This window comes from Salmo trutta, chromosome 16, assembly GCF_901001165.1.
Source record: "Salmo trutta chromosome 16, fSalTru1.1, whole genome shotgun sequence".
Classification (NCBI taxonomy): Eukaryota; Metazoa; Chordata; class Actinopteri; order Salmoniformes; family Salmonidae; genus Salmo; species Salmo trutta.
The window spans coordinates 39080154-39100245 of record NC_042972.1 but is presented as its reverse complement, the minus strand read 5'-3'; the positions used below and the strand labels follow the sequence as shown (position 1 = coordinate 39100245).

The 20092-nt window shown below is 46.4% G+C and overlaps 1 protein-coding gene across 9 annotated transcripts in view; it reads right to left on the bottom strand.

Annotated features, from left to right (window-relative positions):
* Positions 1-162: 162 nt before the first annotated feature.
* LOC115150726 (eukaryotic translation initiation factor 4 gamma 3) overlaps positions 163-20092 on the bottom strand; it is a 76612-nt gene continuing 56682 nt past the window's right edge. For 4 of the 9 annotated variants that reach the window (XM_029694291.1, XM_029694294.1, XM_029694300.1 and 1 more), the window contains 29 exons: positions 19183-19362; positions 18959-19070; positions 18642-18748; positions 16370-16504; positions 15072-15249; positions 14155-14925; positions 13744-13832; positions 13182-13443; positions 12935-13056; positions 11692-11841; positions 11181-11345; positions 10765-10962; positions 10352-10495; positions 9935-10171; positions 9325-9429; positions 8700-8838; positions 8322-8464; positions 7244-7334; positions 4096-4228; positions 3770-3981; positions 3542-3657; positions 3255-3427; positions 3030-3155; positions 2596-2677; positions 2250-2348; positions 1991-2137; positions 1708-1789; positions 1454-1600; positions 163-1184 (listed from right to left, as the gene is read on the bottom strand). In XM_029694291.1, the coding sequence (XP_029550151.1) occupies positions 1003-1184; positions 1454-1600; positions 1708-1789; positions 1991-2137; positions 2250-2348; positions 2596-2677; positions 3030-3155; positions 3255-3427; positions 3542-3657; positions 3770-3981; positions 4096-4228; positions 7244-7334; positions 8322-8464; positions 8700-8838; positions 9325-9429; positions 9935-10171; positions 10352-10495; positions 10765-10962; positions 11181-11345; positions 11692-11841; positions 12935-13056; positions 13182-13443; positions 13744-13832; positions 14155-14925; positions 15072-15249; positions 16370-16504; positions 18642-18748; positions 18959-19070; positions 19183-19362 (4827 nt within the window). In that variant the 3' untranslated portion in view covers positions 163-1002. The remainder of the gene's footprint in view (positions 1185-1453; positions 1601-1707; positions 1790-1990; positions 2138-2249; positions 2349-2595; positions 2678-3029; positions 3156-3254; positions 3428-3541; positions 3658-3769; positions 3982-4095; positions 4229-7243; positions 7335-8321; positions 8465-8699; positions 8839-9324; positions 9430-9934; positions 10172-10351; positions 10496-10764; positions 10963-11180; positions 11346-11691; positions 11842-12934; positions 13057-13181; positions 13444-13743; positions 13833-14154; positions 14926-15071; positions 15250-16369; positions 16505-18641; positions 18749-18958; positions 19071-19182; positions 19363-20092) is intronic. The other 5 variants (XM_029694293.1, XM_029694297.1, XM_029694292.1 and 2 more) reach the window with 4 other exon arrangements.

Sequence of the window (20092 nt, the reverse complement as noted above, 5' to 3'; positions counted from 1 at the left end):
GTAGCCTCATTTTAGAGATAAATGCTTGACACTGCCACACTTTCAACACATAATTCACTTTCATTTTCAGACTATCGCCAGCCATGGTTAAAACACAGTAACAAATCTTCACATTGCAGTGCAGACATCACACTCCACAAAATCACCATTGCATTTGCAATATTTTTTAAATACCTTTTTTGTCTTTAATGTATTTACAAGCTTTTAATTTGCTCGGTAGGTCTTAAGTATTACAAGCACTTCATGTTCAGCAACCTTGGCATTTTCTTTTTAATCTTGCATTTTATCCATTGTTCATTGTTGTTTATTCACGTTCATTTAAATGTTATTTTGTGGACTGATTTGCATTGCTTCTTGAATGCATCTCTTCCTCTTGGGAAGTTTATGTACATATCACAGAGTGCACTTCCTGTGGTTATTTACTGGTAACCTTTAACCTCTGATGTCTTACAATGTAAATTGTCTCTGTGCATCCACCCTTTCTCTGCCTTCCCCTTCATCCCAAAATAACTTTTTACCCTGTTTTCAACCAAACAACATGGAATCCAGGGAGGCTATTTATTTCACAATTATTATTATTGTTATTATAATTAATTATAATGTTATTTCTATTTGTCATCAATGTTTTCCTCATTATGAGCATCTGCAAATGTTAAATAAACTTCCATATTTGCAGTCCTTTAAAAAAATAATAAATTAACGAGTCCGGAACCTATGTATCTTTAAGTCTCTTCTTAAAAAGTAACAAAAGAAAAGTTAAAATTTAAAACAAAAATATTTTCTATGTATAATACAGGTATTTAGTGCTTCAGCCGTTGGAATTCAAACTCAAAATGGTCTTAGAACCGTACCGCAGAAAAGAATTCCAGCCGTAAACATGTCGTCCTGCCCGCGCGCATTTTGTAGGTTTGTCTGTTTGTTTTGCTATGAAGATGCAGTTATTCTATGTAGCAACAGCTGGCCTCTTGTCCTGGGGGCTTGCAGCGGCCGCCTGCTCCCTTGTCAATTATCCTCTGACTCCTCCTCGGCTTCCCTCAGCCAGGTGAAGAAAGCCGTTACAGACTTGAGAGCCACACCCTTGCCCAGCTCCTCTGCTGGATCTTTGCTGGTCTCCCACTTGTAAAAAGCGTCCTCCGAGATGACGTCCTCATCATACAGACAATCAAAGAACATCCGGAGCAGGTCTGGAGAAAGAGAGACAAGAGGGGAAAAGTGCTATGATAACCATCAAATCCCATTGCTGAAATTAGTCTCTGTTTTCAGTGTGTGTGAGGGTATAGATATGCATGTAGGTTAATGAATACACTTTGTTTATATAATAGCAATGGCTGCATGAGATAAAACCATGAAAGGATGTCTGCTGTCAAGTAAAATGCAGGGCAGGAGACAGAACTGTGCTTATATCTTTATAGTGAATATTGAGGTTGAACGGTCTGATTGGGATGCTACTTACTAGGAGGCTGATCCAAAGTGACTATCAGCGCCTGCAGTGCATAAAGTGCTTGAAGCTGTCGCTCAGTGTCTGAGTTAAGGTACTTGAGTAATACGGGCAATCTCCTCTGAATGATGGCTACGTCCACTCGACAGGAAGCACTTTCATCTACACAAGAAACAAAAGATGGAAAGAATGGTTGTGAGTTCCTCTAGCTATATAATATATAAAAAACAACAGTGATCTGTTCCTAGCTAGAGGAATGGAGAGCTTACCTTTCACCGCTGCCTTACACACAGCTGTCATTAGAGCTCTCAGGAACAGAGAGGAGCTCATCTGAGATTCATCTAGATTTGCCTGGGATGTGGATGATAACAGATGAGCACAAAGGAGTTCCGCTTAGACAGAGGTGAAAGCTTCTTGATATCACTGCCTGCATCTGTGACACTTCACTTGAAATATGCAACACTATGCATGTATAAACACAACATGCGTATGACATGAAGTCAAACGTGGCTGTGCTGAGCTGTGTGGCGGGCGTAATACTACAGTCCGTACCTCTACCCAGTCAAAGATCTGCTCATCACTGGCCATGTCCTCCAGCAGCAGTCTCTCTAGCTGCTGGTTGAGCACCACAAGGGACAGTGCCGTCGTGGCGAGGGCTGCCTCATGGCTGGAGCAGTCCGCCTCAGTGAACTGGAGCTTCTGACAGGAGGAGGACATGGAGAGGAGGGGAAATGAAGAGGGTTAGGTTGCTGTGAACCTGTTTCTGTTGGGATGCCACCATGCCGTAATACAGAGGGTTTATCTCACTAACCTGCTCTGAGATGAAATCCTGGCCATCCTCTCCCTCTGGCAAGAAGTCACTCCAGCTAAGGCCCGACTCTCTCCACAAGGTGCCCACTTTCCTATGGCTCTGTGTAGGAGACAGACAGGATAACATGTCAGAAACCTGGCATCCAATAGTTTGTTGACTTGTTTACTTGATATGCACTATAACGCACTCACACCCGACTCATTTACACCTCTCGTCTAAATTACACAAAAGCTATGCAAAAATGTCTGACAGCTATGTTAACTGTTCTCTGTGAGGGAAATGTTGTTTGAAAGCGGTAAAGGGGCTAGGAGTAAACTAGGAGTAAAACCGACAAAATGTCACTTACCATTTGTTTGCATAGTATGTGCAGTATTTCAGAAAATAAGATCCCAGCTCTTCCCACAGGAAGTAAAGGTTTGCTTAATTCACTGTGGACAAACAGTGAAAACGATTAGATGTCTCCAGCGGTTCCATCCCGCCCAACTGTTTTTCTTCATATCTCAGTTTACAGAAAGCCACAGCAGGGAATGGAGGTGTGAGAGCCAACATCAACACTCCATAATGAGTGAACTGAGATAGCCACAGTCAGTAATATTTGACAGAGGCAACGAAATGGAGTACATTTGTCATCCTGCAGACTGTGAGATCTTAATAAATGTGGGTTGCATGTGGACTGATCTGATAAGCTCTGTTGATGCAATAGTAACCCCCCCTTGATCTCCATAACTTTACAGGGAGATAACAATACAATATTGTGGTGCTGTAGAGTAGCGGTGTTACCTAAAGAGCTCTCTCATAGAGAAGCCCCTGTCTCTCAGCACAGGGCTGAGCAGCTCGGCCAGATACAGCCAGATATGGGGAATGTCAATGGCCATGTCATCCGCCAGCTCAAGGGTGTCAGCAAACCTGGGAAAGATAATCTGATGAGACGGCCATTTTAGATACAGCACAGTTGTTAGATGACACATGTTGAATGAGAGCAGATGGATATGTAGGCAGGCTGACCCTTTGAAGAACTGAGGCTTGGCCAGGATGTCCTGCTGCACCAACTGGAAGAGGAGCTTGCCCATGTGGTCCCGTGTGATCTGACTGCGCTCCAGAGTGGACTCCACCCCCACACGCACAAACACATGGAGCTGAGAGGACATGTCCAGCTCATCCACACACTGCACAGCCTCCTACAGAGAATACAACAAACACATATCTTTGTTTTACAAACTTCCTTTCGAGAGTAAAACACAAAGGCATTCACATACAGTATGTAATATAATAGCATTATTAAATGATTGCACCTTATAATCGTTGATGTGCAAGAACTCGTCAATGATAGCTCTGGACTTCCTCTCCATCTCCTCCTCAGAGAGGGCAGGTCTGTCTGGAGACTGGGCCACCACAGGCTCTGCTTTCACTGTAGGGGAAAGACCACCGTTACAAGAGTGCTCCCCTTATAGAGTGTGCGAGTGAGTGTCCACTGACTCCGTATGTTTAGTCAGTCTAGAACTGTCCTCCTGTTCCCTCACCAGGCTCCCTGGCACTGCTGCGCTCTGGCTCAGTCTTGTCCTCGCTTATGCTGGGCCTCCTGGGGCTCTCCAGCTCTCTGCGGGGCTCCTCAGGGCTTAGGGCCGGGCTCTCCAGAAGCTCCTTGGCACTCCCGCCTCGGACGAAGGAACCGGGCCTCGACGGAGCTGGGCTCAGGGGCTTCTCACTTCGCTCTCTCCTTGCACTGCTTCGACTGGGAGGAGAACACACACACACACACACACAAGATAATGTTTTGACCTGAAATGGGACGTTCAGAGTTTGAGACCAAATCCATAATACACAACTTTCAAAATGTGATCCTTACCTGCCCAAGGTCTTTCTAGTGTCATACTCTAGGTTCTGTGCTGGTGGGGTGGTTTGATGAGATTGGGTGGACTGGAGTGCAGAGTACCGGTTTAAACTGGCACCACCACCACCACCACCAGACCGGGATAATTCTGATAGGAGACAAAATGAAGCAGCAGAAATTACATTTCAACCAGGACACAAGTATAACTAGTTCACCTGCATCACCAGTGTGTGTGTGTGTGTGTGTGTGTGTGTGTGTGTGACGGTTAGCCAAGCAGGCTTGAACCTCTGTGGCATATCTAAAGCTATAGCTTGCGTCTGAGGTGGAGCAGGTGGTACATAGACAACACAGTACAACATTCAACCGACCTTTACTTGGCGGTGTCTTAACTCCTGTTACTAGTTGCAGGTGGAACTCCAAAAAACAGAGAATATTCAGAAAAGTATCAAATCCACTTTTTTGCACCGAGTGAGGAGTTCCCTTGCAATTTTAGCTGCTGAACATCTCGCATTTCCCGACATCTTTGCAGGAAATATTCAATTTTAAGCAACGCAGCTGCAGCCACATATCGAAGATGACAGTGCGTCACACAGGACGACCCAAACAAATATCTACACAAATGCAAGAGGCACTCGGTACAAAAAGTGGATGTATTCTCTGAGTATTTCCTCGTTATCGAAGTTCCACCTACAACGTCGCCTATGGGCACAAACCCACCATCACTATACCAGACAGGACTGGAAAAAAGTGCTCTTCACTGACGAGTCGCGGTTTTGTCTCACCAGAGGTGATGGTCGGATTTGCGTTTATCGTCGAAGGAATGAGCGTTACACCGAGGCCTGTACTCTGGAGCGGGATCGATTTGGAGGTGGAGGGTCCGTCACGGTCTGGGGTGGTGTGTCACAGCATCATCGGACTGAGCTTGTTGTCATAGCAGGCAATCTCAACTCTGTGCGTTACAGGGAAGACATCCTCCTCCCTCATGTGGTACCCTTCCTGCAGGCTCATCCTGACATGACCCTCCAGCATGACAATGCCACCAGCCATACTGCTCGTTCTGTGCGTGATTTGCTGCAAGACAGGAATGTCCGTGTTCTGCCATGGCCAGCGAAGAGTCCGGATCTCAATCTCATTGAGCACGTCTGGGACCTTTTGGATCGGAGGGTGAGGGCTAGGGCAATTCTCCCCAGAAATGTCCGTCAACTTGCAGGTGTCGTGGTGGCTGAGTGGGGTAACATCTCACAGCAAGAACGGGCAAATCTGGTGAGGAGGAGATGCACTGCAGTACTTAATGCAGCTGGTGGCCACACCAGATACTGACTTACTTTTGATTTGGAACCCCCCTTTGTTCATGGACACATTATTCAATTTCCGTAAGTAACATGTCTGTGGAACTTGTCAGTTTGTGTGTCAGTTGTTGAATCTTATGTTCATACAAATATTTACACATGTTAAGTTTGCTTTTAAAAAAAAAGCGTTGGACAATCCCCGAGCTGACAAGGTAAAAATCTGTCATTCTGCCCCTGAACAAGGCAGTTAACCCACCGTTCCTAGGCCATCATTGAAAATAAGAATGTGTTCTTAACTGACTTGCCTAGTTAAATAAAGGTGTAAAAATCAGCCAAATCGGCATCCAAAAATACCGATTTACGATTGTTATGAAAACTTGAAATCAGCCCTAATTAATCGGCCATTCCGATTAATCGGTCGACCTCTAGTATCAGTCTACTCAGTGACACCCACAGAACACAACTGTTTAGAGTTTACGCAAATATTAGCATTCTAACTCTTATCGTGGGACTGTGACTGTGTGAAATCACCTCCCCAGTCAGCCTATTGTGTGTATTGACATTCATATTGCACTGTACAGCTTTACCTAAGGATTGGGGATCAGTCTACTCAATAACCAAGATTATGTTATAGCTAGCTAACTATAACTACTGAAACAGATGTTGTTTTGCTATGTTTTTGGGGAAGAACAATGTTTGCATCCATGAGCTAGCTAGCTTTTCTTTTTTATGACCAGCACTGTAGGTGCGCAAGACAACTTTACCAGCATCATAGCATACCTATCATTGAATTGTTGTGACATATGAAATACGAGTGATAGTGTAATCAATGTGTAATAACTACATACAAAATGTATGAATGCGTTAAATTATTATGTGACGTGCAGTCATACTCAGTTCCTGCTTGGTCAACAAAGTGTTATTTGAGGTGTATCATTATTGACACGCAAAGACCCAAAAGGAGTTCCATAGAAATCCTGGTTGAGAATGAAACGACTGAACAACGAAACAGCACAGCAAGTAAGTGAAAGAAATTGGTTTTGATTATGCGTTACTGGTAATGGGGACATACGTAAATGCCAACAAAATAACTTTTTGGTCAGTGTGGTGTGTGTGTGTAATATTTATTTAACTAGGCAAGTCAGTTAAGAACAAATTCTTATTTACAATGACTGCCTATCCCGGCCAAACCCGGACGACGCTGGGCCAATTGTGCGGCGCCCTACGGGACTCTCATTCATGGCCGGATGTGATACAGCCTGGATTCAAACAAGGGACTGTAGTGACGCCTCTTGCACTGAGATGCAGTGCCTTAGACCGCTGCGTCCATGTGTGTGTGTTAACTATTTAACTGTACTAGAATACTTAAAGGCCGCTAAAATTTTAAATATCGGTTATTGTATCGGCCAAAAATGTCACATCACTATCATTATAAAATACACTGCATTTCAAACAGTCAGCAATAATCTAATGAATTCAGGTATCGTCAGAAAGGTTAAGTTCTCATCTATTACAGTTAAATAATGTCTTAATGTGTTTCGGAGTCCATATGACCGATTCTGTTGGACCAAACCTCAAATGCAAATTGCGAGTTGAAACTGCCTGTTGTCTGAGAGGAAACAGTTATTTTCCATCTATGTTGTTTTGAGTGGCAGGGCTTAGTGTGCATAAATGGGAAGGTGCACAGTCACAGCAGAACGAGCGAATGAGACGAGACCAAAAGACAACATGAAAACAGGATGTACAGTACAGAAGTGCTCATAAAAACAAGAAAAATAATAATAAACGGGATTATTGCGATACAGGCATTTGGAATATCGCGCTAAAACAAACAAAAAAAGATTCTATCTCGCCCAGCCCTAATGTCTCCTCACCGGAGTCACTGGCCTTGGCCCCTCCGCTGCTGCCCTTCATCCAGTTGAGTGAGGCTCGTGGTCCTAGTTGGATCTTCTCATCCATCTGAGGCTAAACAGGATGATAACAGACAGAAACAGTTCACCTTCCAATACTCATATCATGTGATCTGGGCCTACAATGCTATAATGACCAACAGTCTCTGAGGAGAATGGAGAGCTGCCTAATACATCATTGGTATTGACACACAGATGTGGGTTTATAGCAGCTATGTATGGCATGGGGAGCCATGCTCCAGTATGCAAGGCTGGGTGTGCTTGTACCCCAACTATCTGGCATTTGGACCCATATCATTTCACCACTACATTTACATTTTAGTCATTTAGCAGAAGCTCTTATCCAGAGTGACTTACAGTTTGTGCATTCATCTTAAGATAGCTAGGTGAGACAACCACATATCACAGTCATAGGAAGCAAATTTAACCCCCCCCCCCCAAAAAAAGTCAAATGGGAGTGTTAGGCTTTTTGTGTGTGTGTGTGTGTGTGTGTGTGTGTGTGTGTGTGTGTGTGTGTGTGGGGTTATTTAAAATACTCTTTGAAGAGGTAGGGATGGGACTATCAGTATCATTTGAGGACAGGGATGAAGAACCACAGGAATCTTGTACGTGATGAGATGCCTAATGCAGTATATACATTACAACACAGTAGTTTCATCTACTGTACTGAGCTGAAATAAAATATACTATACATTTTCCATACGCACAAGGGTGGGCCTGGCTCCGCAGTGGGTGATGTGAAATCCATAGATTAAGGCCTAATGAATTTATTTCAATTGACTGATTTCCTTATATGAACTATAACTCAGTAAAATCTGAATGTTAAGTTAATATTTGTCCTTAAAGACTTGTGCTTGTAGACCAATGAGAACATAACTCATGTCTTCCAAATTCTACAGACTTGAAGGAACCAAACAAATTATTGACAGATGCCATTTTGTAATTAAAATTGAGTACACTTAAAACCCCAGTGAACCTCCATGGTAAAACGCCCAAACGAGTCAGTCAAAAGTTGAGGTCTACAGGTGCTTTAGTGGCTGACCTTGGAGATCTTGGGGATCTTGGCGGGGTCGATTGTCCTGCTGTTCTTGGTCATGGGCACAGTGTTCCAGGTCTCGTCTCTCTGTTGCACACGCTGCTCCCTCTGCTGCTCCCTTTGCTGCTCTCTCTGCTGCTGTTGTTGCTCTGGAGGACAGAGGAAACACACACAGGAGGGATGACATGTCAACAGGTTTATTAAAGACAAATCAAATAGTGCCCCAGGTTTGAGAGAATACTGTGGGGTGAGTTGACAGATGGGATAGTAGGGGAACTTTCTGACCACTGTGGGCCACTGTAGTGTCTCCGGCTGCAGGCTATGGGGAGGGAATGCCAGTGTAGTTCTAAGCCTTAGAGGATGTAGCCCATGGGCCTGGCTGACCTGGCCTTCTCTTGGTGTCCTTGGATAGCAGCTGCTGGTGCACCTTCCTCTGCTCCTCCTGCTCCTCAATCTTGGCCTCTTTGTGTATCTGCTCGATGGTCTTAGGGCCCTGGTCAGCTCTCCTGGACACCCAGTTGTGCTGTTGGAAAGAGCAGTGTTAGACTTACGCAAGGAGTACAATAACATTTTTATTTTTTTAAATGCATGAAATGTATGCATTCACTACTGTAAGTCGCTCTGGATAAGAGCGTCTGCTAAATGACTAAAATGTAAATGTAAATGAGTTTCCTCAGAGAGACAATCTGGTGTTTTTAATTACTGAACTGCGTACAACACAATTAGCCTACAGTCAAGGAGCCCCAATGGCACAGCAGTATTTTGTTGATGGCTATACATGCAGAATTTTTTTATTCTATGCCCAAATCTAACTGATTACAGTCTGTTGTTTTCTTCCTCAGAGTGAATTACTGGTCTGTTCAGGGAGCCCGCGTGAAGAACTGAAAATTAGAATTTGTTTTCTCCTATTTATTGTAATAAAAAAATAAAAAAACCCTCACTGGTGAGCTGAGCTGCACAGACAGCACACAACCACAAGGCTCGAGTATGCACACACACACACACTTACCAATCGGAGGTCTATCACGTCCTGCAGCATAAACCGTATCCGAGACGATGTCTTCCGCTCCTTAACAATTTTCTCCATCTGATTGAAATACTGATCCATGCGAGGCTATGACAAGAAAGAGAGAGTTGAAGGGTCATTGCAAAGTGATGTATGAATACAAAATTCTCACTATTCACTCCAGTGGAAAGCCAAACGCTCTCATGTCATTTCATTCCACTCCATTTTGCAATTCAGTGTGATATAGTATTGCCTCAAACTAAACTGAGCAGTTTGGGAACAGGTACAACAAAAGCCTTTTTTCTTAGCCTATAAAACACAGACTACTAAATGTGATTTCCTGTCTCAGTGTTAAATGTGCCAGATATACACAATTACAGCTTTTGTAAATATGAGGACCACAGAGTCTTAAAACTCTGGTAGAGCCCAAAGAGGGTGAACACTGGTACGTGTGTAGGAGTCTTTCCTTTGGCCAGGAGCAGGTTAAAACAGGTCAGACAACAGCAGGCGCGAGGGAGCAGTGAGATGTCTCCTCACCCACGTCCTCCCAGGCCTCAGGGGCTTCCTCAAACGACCAGCTGGAAGTCATTTAAGCTCCCTCCCCATGGCTCACCTTGGCCTTCTCAAAGTCCAGGTCCTTGCCGATGGTGGTGAGCAGCCTGCAAAGGCACTCCAGCGATTCCTCGTCATGGTTCTTCAGCAGCTTGACCACGCAGTCGTGCATGATGGCCTCTGTCAGCATCTTGAGCTTGAACAGCTCTCCGATGAACTTGATGTTCCCTATGGAGCGCCGGCGGGCCTTGTCCTTGGCCTCCTCCAGCTCTAACCGTAGTCTCTCTTGATCACTGGACTAGAGAGGAAATGGAGAGTAGATTGTCAGAACTAAGTAACTAGCAACAGCTAACAATGAGCCCCCACTAACTCTTCACAATACATCAGTCTCATACAATTCTCTGCTCTGTATTCCCCTACTACAAGGTGACAGACAGATTAGTGATCTGGGTAGTGTGTGTGTGTGTGGTTTAGGTACCTGTGCAGAGTCGAGTTCCTTCTGTTTCCTTTCAAACACCACGTCATCCACCTTGTCCCGCTCAAACTCTTTCTGACAACGGTTGAGCAGCAGTTTGCGGAAGTTCACTGTGGTTCCGGGTTTGTCCGTCATGGGCACTTTGAGCTGGAGAATAACAGAGGTAATAAGCTATTTGGTTAGAGGTACAGAGATATAGGGGAAAGAGCAGAGTAAAGAAAAACTGAGAATTGAACGAAAGATAAGGTCTAGAAAGAGTGAAAGGGGGGCAGAAATATACCTTTAAGGACATTTTGCTGAATGTTTATGGGACTTAAGAGGACCCATGTACAGTTTATATTTTTATGTTGATTAGCAGCATTTAGAGGAACCACACATAATCATGTCTGAACAATAGTTAGCTGAGCTTAACATACCGTGGTGAGGCAACGACACATGTTCCCGTAGGCCACAGAGAAGCCGGGCTCGTCGATGGCCTTCTCAAAGACCAGGTCGATGACGCCCTTGAGGCGCTCCTCCGTGTCGATGGTGAGGTCCGTCACCTGCTTCATCAGCTGGTTGAACATCTGAGGCGTCAGTTTGTTGAGGATACTGCGCACCTTCCGGAAGAGCTCCTGGCACGGCAACAACATCCTCATCATTTATTGATGTGAGAATTCACTCACTTCATTTGATCTTCGGTCTCTTGACAACTCCTTGGTCACAATATTTCTTTCCTGTGTGGAGTCACTGCAGAAGAAACTCAACATCTTGCGGTTGAGTAGGGTGTGTGTTTTTGATTTGACTGTGTAGGTGTGTCTGGGTGTCAGATGAAAGGTTTGGCTCCTCCTACCTGTGTTGTAATGACCTCAGGGTCATCTGATGGCCCCGCCCTCTTCATGCCTGGTTTCCAGGCATTCTCAGCCTTCTTCAGTTGCACCTCTTCATTCGCCGACACGTTCAGGATAATCTTCCTGGGCGGGGGCCGCCGGGCACCACTCCCCATGTTCATCATCTGCTGGAGGAGAGAGAAGACAGAACAACCCGTCACTTCTACAGCTCGCCACCAACACCACACACATCACCAAGACTTGTGTGCTGAAGTCTAATTCACAACTTTCCTTGAATGAGTATGACTTTGGGAAATGAGTAATCCCTAGTAAACAAACGGGATGCAAATCATTCCCCATGATTCATTTATCTCACTATGATACCAGTCCAGCGACGTTGTTGTTCATTACCATACCAGAAGTAATATTCTGTGAGTGTGTGTGCGAGCGAGAGCGAGAGAGAAGTAACAAAAAGAAGAGACATTATTTGAGAAAGAGATTGGTGTTTGTGTCGGGTGGAAGGGTAGTAATTACGTGAGCCTGGGAGTGAGCGTGACTCACTGCAGCTCCGCCGCGTCCTCCACTCATCTGTCTGCCAAAGTCAGCAAAGGCCGGTGTGAAGTCAGGGCCTCGGGAGATCACCCTGGATTCTACCGCCCGGGTTGGCAGCTTGTTTTGGTTTATCTGCAGAGAGACAGGGAGAGAGAGCGATGGACAGTGAGACAGCTGACCAGCAGGGGGAGCAGTGATCCTTTAACACTGTGGGCCTAGCCATATGGGGAGAGCAGTGGCTGTGGCCTGGTCCAGAAACAACACCCTACTAGCCCTGATTCCCTAAGCACTTGTGGAGATCTGAAAGGACGATAGGTATAATCAATATGGTGAAAGTTTTACCAAGCCTATCAGAGGGTAAGGTAGGGGGGTACTACCATATTGCGTAGATCTATCACCTCCTTTCAGATCTACATGAAGTGCCTGAGGTAGGGGCTGGAATCGGGCCTACCACTGGGGCGAAAGAGAGAGGTCAGAACCAGCTCCTTTCAGCTCCATCCCACTGAGAGGTGGTGGATTCCCAATCCTAGTCTTAGTTCCTAGTCTTAGTTCACTGTGTATGCTGTTTTATGTGTATCAGCTATGCATTTGATAAATTCTGTTGAACCAATTTTGTGACTGGGGCAGTGAGTGAAGTCAGAACCACATGTGGAAGGAGGACTGAAGGGAACATTGTGAGGGAAGGGGGATAACAACTCCAGCGCTCTCAGCTGTCGTTGACTTCCCTTAGTACTCTCCTCCAGTGAACATTTTCTCAGGAAGAAAAATATGACTCCCAGGGACTGTACATCAATCGTTGGCAGTCTATTGCTCCTTTTCTGGGGCTGAATTATCAACACTGCCAAGTGTGACATAATAGCTATGTGATTTTAATCAAAACAGGATGTCTATGGGCTAGCCGCTATTGGCTCGGTCAAAGTGCAGCAGAGGGAGATGAACTTACCAGAAGCATATCATTTCATAATGAATAGCTACATTAAAAAAATAAAAATAAGACATTGGGCCATGTATTTACTAAAGGGATCAAATCAGGCTACTCACACTGTTTGCTCCATACAAATAATCCCTTCACTTGAGAGCTTTTTTCAAAAGCAACTTACTTTGCTAACATCTTACACTATCCATTTACAGTCCTGAATATTTATTGTGGGGTTTAGGGCCTTGCTCACAGCTAACTCATTCAGACCACTAGGCTGGAGCTCTGCTCAGCCCAGTCTTCACACACCTTGTCCAGCACAACGTCACTGATCTGAGGCAGCCCGTCTGGCTTCTGTGTACAGGCAGCCATGAACTGAAAGCCCAGCAGGAAGTCCCGTTTGTATTGACGCTTCCCATTAGTCTCCAGATCTGAGGAAACAACAAGAGAGAGGTGAGGAAAACAGCCCTGCTCATCTCATACTGTTCAAAGGTTGTATGACTGTTGATAGTGAGAACTAAGCGAGAGACACTAATGAATAATAACCACCCCCTACCTTCCTGGAAGAGGTCTGGGGGTGCTCCTGTGGAGCCCTCATTGTCCCCAGGGGTGGCCCCGCTGTCACTGCTCTCCGTCTCCGAGGTGTGTCCTGCTCCGTTCCTCATGGGCTCAGCCTCCCCGTTTTCCTCAGGGGCTGGGGGCCTCTCCTCTGCCTCCAGGGCTGAGGGCGCTGCTAAGGGTGGGGGAGAGGTGCTGCAGCTCCTGGCAGGTGGCAGGGCCTGGTCTCCAGCAGCCTCTTCCAAAGGCTTGAGCTCCTCCTGGGGGAGTGAGGGGAAGCAGAGGGGGTGAGATAGAGGGACAGAGCTGCCTTCACAGAGTCGGCTGGGAACACTGATCATGATGGATATCTCCTTGCCAACGTACTCTGACGATAACACCACTTCAACTCATTCATGTCTGTGTTCCACCGCCACACATGTGGCAACATTTTCCATTTGAACTATTCCCCATATAATCTCTCCCTCTCCCTTTTCTCCGTCTACTCTGTTTATGCTCCCCCCCTCCATCTCCTCCTCCTGTTCCCCCGCAGTGAGTGAATAAGAAGGGTTGTTGCTTACCTCAGTCTCCCTCTGTTGGGCATCTCCAACAGGACTCTCTTCATTTGGTTTCTTCCAGGTCTTTGGTGCATCAGGAGCAGTCTGACATCCTGCAGCAAAAACAACAGCAAAGACATGTTAAAGTCGGCTATAGGCTAACGATTTACCCAAAATTGCACCCACTAAAAAATCTATGACTAGATACTTTTACTAGCGGAAAATAGTGGCCTTTCTCTCAGAATAATCATGAACTCCAGCTGTTAGTGTAAGCACTGTGATGAGCTCAGCACTGATCCTGTTTGAAACAGATTCTATAACTGTGGACAGTCTTAGTTGTGTCCAGCAGCAACATTTAACAGTTTATTTATAGTATACACACAGGCATCCATGTGACATTCACACGGTCATCTGTACCCATGGTTATGTACATACCTGTAGTGGGACTCTTTCTGGAGAGGGCTTGTAGCTGTGGTTCAGGCTTGTTGTCTGGTGTTATGAATGCCTCTGTCCCTGCTTTGAGAGGGACGTCTTTAGTGTCGGCGGGCTTGCTGGCCTCCGCTGTGGCCTGCACTAGTGGTGGAAGGCCAGGGGGAGGTGCTGGAAAAGCAGGCGCAGGTTTGGAGGTCAGAGTGACTGGCACTACAGCGATGGGTGCGATAGAGTCCATGACAGCAGGGGGGATCTCTGCTCTCACCTCACTGGGCACAGCCTCACTACAGTCTTCTCTGGAGGCCGGGGTTGAAGCCTGGGGCTGGGGTGGGGAGGGATCTAGGAGGGAGGGCTCCTGGGCCTGGGTGTCCAGCTCAGCCCCAGTGTCAGCATGGCCATTCAAAGCTTTTGGGGTTAGGGTGGGGGTGGGGGAAGCAGCCAGGGTGTGTGGGGCTTCTGGAAGAGGCTCCACTGTGTTTGGGGTCTGGGAATGAGTCGTGGGAGGCAGGGTCTTGGGCTCAGCTGCAGAGGGAGTGGGAGTAGCAGGCTCCACTGCAGAGGGCTGCTCAATGGGGTTGGGGCTGGCAACAGGACGAGGGGCAGGGATGGGCGCCACCATCACTGGGGCAGGAGAGGGAAGCTCTGTTTCTACAGGGGGAGATGGGGCAGTTACAGGTGCACTGGCCTCTCGCCACGCCATAGAAGGTTCTGGTTGTCCAATCCCGGGAGAGGAAGGCTTTCGGATAACCGGCTCCAATTTTGGCTTATCATATACTGGAAAAGCGAAGAGAACACTGACATTAAACACAAAAGAGAAAATTATTTGTGCCATCTCTTGACTGAGTCAACGTCTTGCTCAGGCCTCTGCTCTGAGAGCAGAGATGTATTGTGCCTGGAGGGTGGAGGGGTGAGGGTCAGACCTGGCCCTGGTTTGCTGTCTGCAGCCCCAGGCATGGGCTGCTGCTGCTTGGGGGGCTCCAGGCTGTAGGCTGGGTGGGCCTGGCCTTGGCCCTGCTCCGGAGTCTGGCTGCTGCTCGGCTGCTGCTGCTGCGATTTGAGGTAGAAAATGTGAGGATAATGAGGGTGCGGCCATAAAAACTAGCAACATGGAAAGACAGCCAAATAAGCACAAACGAGCACAAAAATAGAATTAAGCGGAAACAAGGAAACCAGTGGTTATGGTTAGAAATATTGGCAACGGAAAAGACGGGGGAAGACAAGGAGAGACGGCAACCAAGGAAAGCAGGCAAAAAGGGGAAAAAGGAGAAGATGAAGACGCAAAAAAATAAAGAGAGCAAGAGTAGGAGAGAATGACAGGGAAATGGAGGCACATAAGGTAAAACAAAGCAACAAAAAAAGAGAGTGTAAAAAGGACAAAAGACAGAAAGAGAGGAAAGACACACTGTTAACGTCCAAGGAGAGGACAAGGAGGAAGTGTCACAACAAAAGACTTCCCTCCACAAAATCCAGAACAAGAACTGTCATTTAAGATGATTGCCCTTTTCAATTAGAATGCATTCAGCAATGACTCCTTTTGTTTGAATAAATAAGAAAATCTTATTTCTGGATTCTTCATGGAGGGACAGAAAGCAGAAACGACATGTTCCATAACAACATTTACTGTACCAGAAGAGAGGGAGGAGATACACTGATACATGTAGGTAGGTACTAGTAGGTATAGATGTGTAAGCCATAGATCTGTGTGTCCAAGATTAAGATAACCAACTATGACCAATGAAATACAGTGTGTTTAGGTCACTGTTGTAAAATAGCCATGGTTTCCTGTTACTCAAATTGAATAGCAAAGAATGTGAACCTAAGGCCAGGTAAGTGTGTTAGGTGCAGATCAGTGGGTCAGGGACAGTGGCTGAAGTCTATGTGGCTGGCTGTGTCTAACGCAGTATGGCAGAGGATGGATTAGACACAGACTGAGAAATGTTTCTGGTCTGGTGCATGGCTCTCTGTATGTCGTGGTGTCAAAGCCCTGGTGGCCTGGCCTAATTGCCCGCTCCCTCCTAACACCCAGCAGTTTGCCCTAAGCACAGGTTTTACACAGCCATGGATGAGAGGCTAATAGCTCAGCTCAGTTCAGTGGGTCAGTGGCACACCATGGCACCCTTTGTGTGTGTGTAAGTGTATGTGAGTGAGTGAGTGAGTGAGAGAAGAGAGAGCGCATTAAGCCTAAGAGCAGGTAGCATGAGAGTAGATGTGTACTTACCTGCGGAGGGGTGGGGGTGGAGGAGGGTCGTCCGACAGGGGGAGTAGGATTCCGGCTCCCTGTGCCCCCTGCCATTATCTCCTCTGTGATGTCCCTGCCTCCCTGATTGGGGTCACGGATACGGATCTGGGAGGACAATGACACAAAAGGAACGCCGTCTCACTAAAGCACCAGTGTCTCAGCGCAACCCTCCCCCAGCCATTTAAAACAGTGGAGCGTGTAATGTACAGGAGTACTGACTGAGTCTAAAGAAGCATTAATACATCTGTGACCAAAAGTTTCAGACATTTTTTTATTTTTACCTTTATTTAACTAGGCAAGTCAGTTAAGAACAAATTCTTATTTTCAATGACGGCCTAGGAACAGTGGGTTAACTGCCTGTTCAGGGGCAAAATGACAGATTTGTACCTTGGGGATTTGAACTTGCAACCTTTCAGTTACTAGTCCAACACTCTAACCACTAGGCTACCCTGCCGCCCCACATTCTTATTAATCTTGTGCAAATGGAGAGAAAAAGCTTAACACTTGACTTTTTACGATATCTCATATTTCAGTAGAGGCATTTAAAAGGGTTTTTGGAAAGATAATGTATTTTCATGTGGGTCTTCAAACTGAACAGCAAAATATTTCCCCCCGAATCTGGAGTAAAGCCATTTTTAAAGTCATCACCCTTCCGTCCTTGACTTTTCCAAAATAAGTATATTTAACACACGTATGTTGTTAGAATTTCGATATCAAACATCATTTGTGTATTAAGCAGCTTTATGAAGCCATTTTCCCCCTCATTCATCACCAGTCAGCCTGCGTAACTGATGGCACATCAAACTACGGTTAACTGCCAAAATAAAGAAAACGCCAACAAAGGTGTCTTAACAGCCACTAGAACAGCTTCAATGCACCTTGGCATAGATTCTACAAGTGTCGGGAACTCTATTGGAGGGACGCAACACCATTCTTGCACGAGAAATTCGATCATTTGGTGTTTTGTTGAAAGTGGTGGAAAACGCAGTCCCAGCCGCTGCTCCAGAATCTCCCATAAGTGTTCAATCCTCCAACTGTCACATGCAGGTAAGACGTTTTGATTTATATAAAATGTGCAACCCAAGCAGGGATGGTGTTAGACGGGTGATGAGCTGTGCCTGGTTTTCTCCAGACATAGAGCATTACATTCAGACCAAAGAGTTACATTTTTGTCTCATCAGACCACAGAATGTTTTGCCACTCTGCCATAAAGTCCAGATTGGTGAAGTGCTGTAGAGACTGTTGTCCTTCTGGCAGGTTCTCCTATCTCAGCCAATGAACTCTATAGTTCTGTCAGAGTGGTCATTGGGTTCTTGGTCACCTCCCTGAGCAAGGTCCTTCTAGCCAGGTTGCTCAGTTTGGTCGGACGGCCAGCTCTAGGTAGAGTCTGGGTAGTTACATGTTTTGTTCATTTCCCAATGATTGAGACCACTGTGCTCTTGGAAACTTTCAACACTCAAAATTGTTTTACACCCTTCCCAAGATATGCCTCATCTCAATTCTCTCTCCCAGATCTATGAACAGTTCCTTGGACTTCATGATATAGTTTCTGCTCTGACATGCACTGTCAACTGTGGCACCTTATATAGACAGGTCTTTCTTTGTAAATCATGTCCAAACAGTTGAATTGGCCATATGGGCTCAAAATGGGGTCCCTTGAAACAATCCCGGCTTTCTGGTGTTAAAAAGCTAGATTAAGGCCTGGCATACATTAAGGCTAGGGCTCCCGAGTGGCGCAGCAGTTTAAAGCACTGCAACTTAGTGCTAAAGACGTCACTACAGTCCCTGGTTCGAATCCAGGCTGAATCCCATCCGGCCGTGATTGGGAGTCCCATAGGGAGGCGCACAATTGGCCCAGCGTCGTCCGGGTTTGGCCAGGGTAGGCCATCACTGTAAATAAGAATTTGTTCTTAATTGACTTGCCTAGTTAAATAAAAAAAATAAAAAACAAACCCAGCTTCTACTGGCAGCCTAGATCTAAATTAACCCATGTCATCCCTCATATACCTTCTCTGTAAAATAAATATTCTGTTTCAAAATGCAAGTAAAAAGGGCTGATGGATCCAGATATGTCTCTTCATCAGGGATCATTTCTCATATCCTCTGACAGTATGCATGTGGAAACAGAAGACCTGGTGCCTAACTGAGCACAGATGGCCTACGCTAGTGTGTGTATCCGTATGTGTAATGCTTACATACATAGGGAGCGTGTGATGTCTGTGTTGAGATGGCAGCTTGCAGAGATACTCACTGGTTTCTTCTCACGCTTGGCTGGTGGAGGTTGCTGCGGTGTAGGCACTATGATGGGGGGTGAGGGGGGGTACACCTGCTGTCCTGGATAGAATTGAGGTCCAGGAGCTGTGTCAGGAAGGAGGAAGAAAAGCTGAGTATAGTGTGTGTCACTCTCTGTGTGTGTAGCTGAGGAACAAACTGAGTTGAAGGGGTCTGTACAATAAGATAATTGTGCTAGAAAGGACAGATGTGTGCTTTGTGGAGGGAGACAGCCATTTTAAATCAGACTGGTGGGGTTTGAAGTGGGGTGTGTGGGTGTGCTTGGCGGAGACTCACCATACTGAGCAGGGTACTCCCCCGGCCCAGGGCCAGGATAGAAGGTGCCAGACCCTGGTGGCTGCACTGAAAACGGCTGGGGTGGCCCCACATAGGGCGTACTGTGGCGATACTGTAGAGGGAGAAATGGAGGGCATAGAAGAAAGGGTTAAAAGCAGCGTGGAGGAATTGGTAGAGAGGAATGCCTACTGGAGAACAGCAGCAGCCTGGTCAGTCAGTCCCACCTGTGGGATGTAGTACTGGGCAGCCTGTGGGGAGGGGAAGGGCATGGGAGCCATCATCATCATGGTGGGCTGGTTGGGGGGGTATACCGCCGCTGTGGGGTTCTGAGAGCCGGGCCGCAGAGATGGAGCGTTGGTGGGGATGGTTGGCCGCGCTGTCTGCATCTGAGCCCTCTGGAAAAACTGAGAGGCGAGAGACACACACACACACACACACACACACACACACACAGAGACCGATATTACATGTGAGAGAACTTAGTCCCAGAGAAGCAAGAGAGGATCCACAACTTTCCCAACAGCAGTCTCATCTCTTCATGCGTGTCCTGTGCAGTCTCTCATTTCAGCTTTGTGGACGCAGGGGCTCAGAGAGATGAAGCCAAGGAGACCTCAGAGACAGAGAGCATTATCTCTGAGGACCAGGTGGATGACACTTCCACTCCATTGCGCTCAAACAGCACACATTTCCTCAAGCAGCATAAACAAACCCACAGGACACGGGCCTGCAGGGTGAGTCCTGACTCCTCCAGCTGGGTTCCCTCTGCCCTCATCAGAGAGAGATCAAGGTTGTGAAAGGTCTCAGAACACAGCGGCCTCCGCCTCCCAACCTGCTGTGCTGTTACAACAGGACTTAGAGAGCACGGTTCCATGCTGCCAGAGTCAACCACCAACCAGCGCACAGCAACACCCTGTACCTACCACACATGCTGTTACACCCCACACACGCTGACTTTATAGGCAACCACATTAGTTTACAATGCAGTGTCCACAACTTTCACATTTGTAAAGTGAAGTGCTCTAGCATAAATTGTTCATGTTTATGCTATATAGCAGTGGTTCCCAAACTATGGGTCACTAGTAATTGTGTCTCCCTCTGCCATATGGACGCATTGTATCATATACAGAAAGTAAC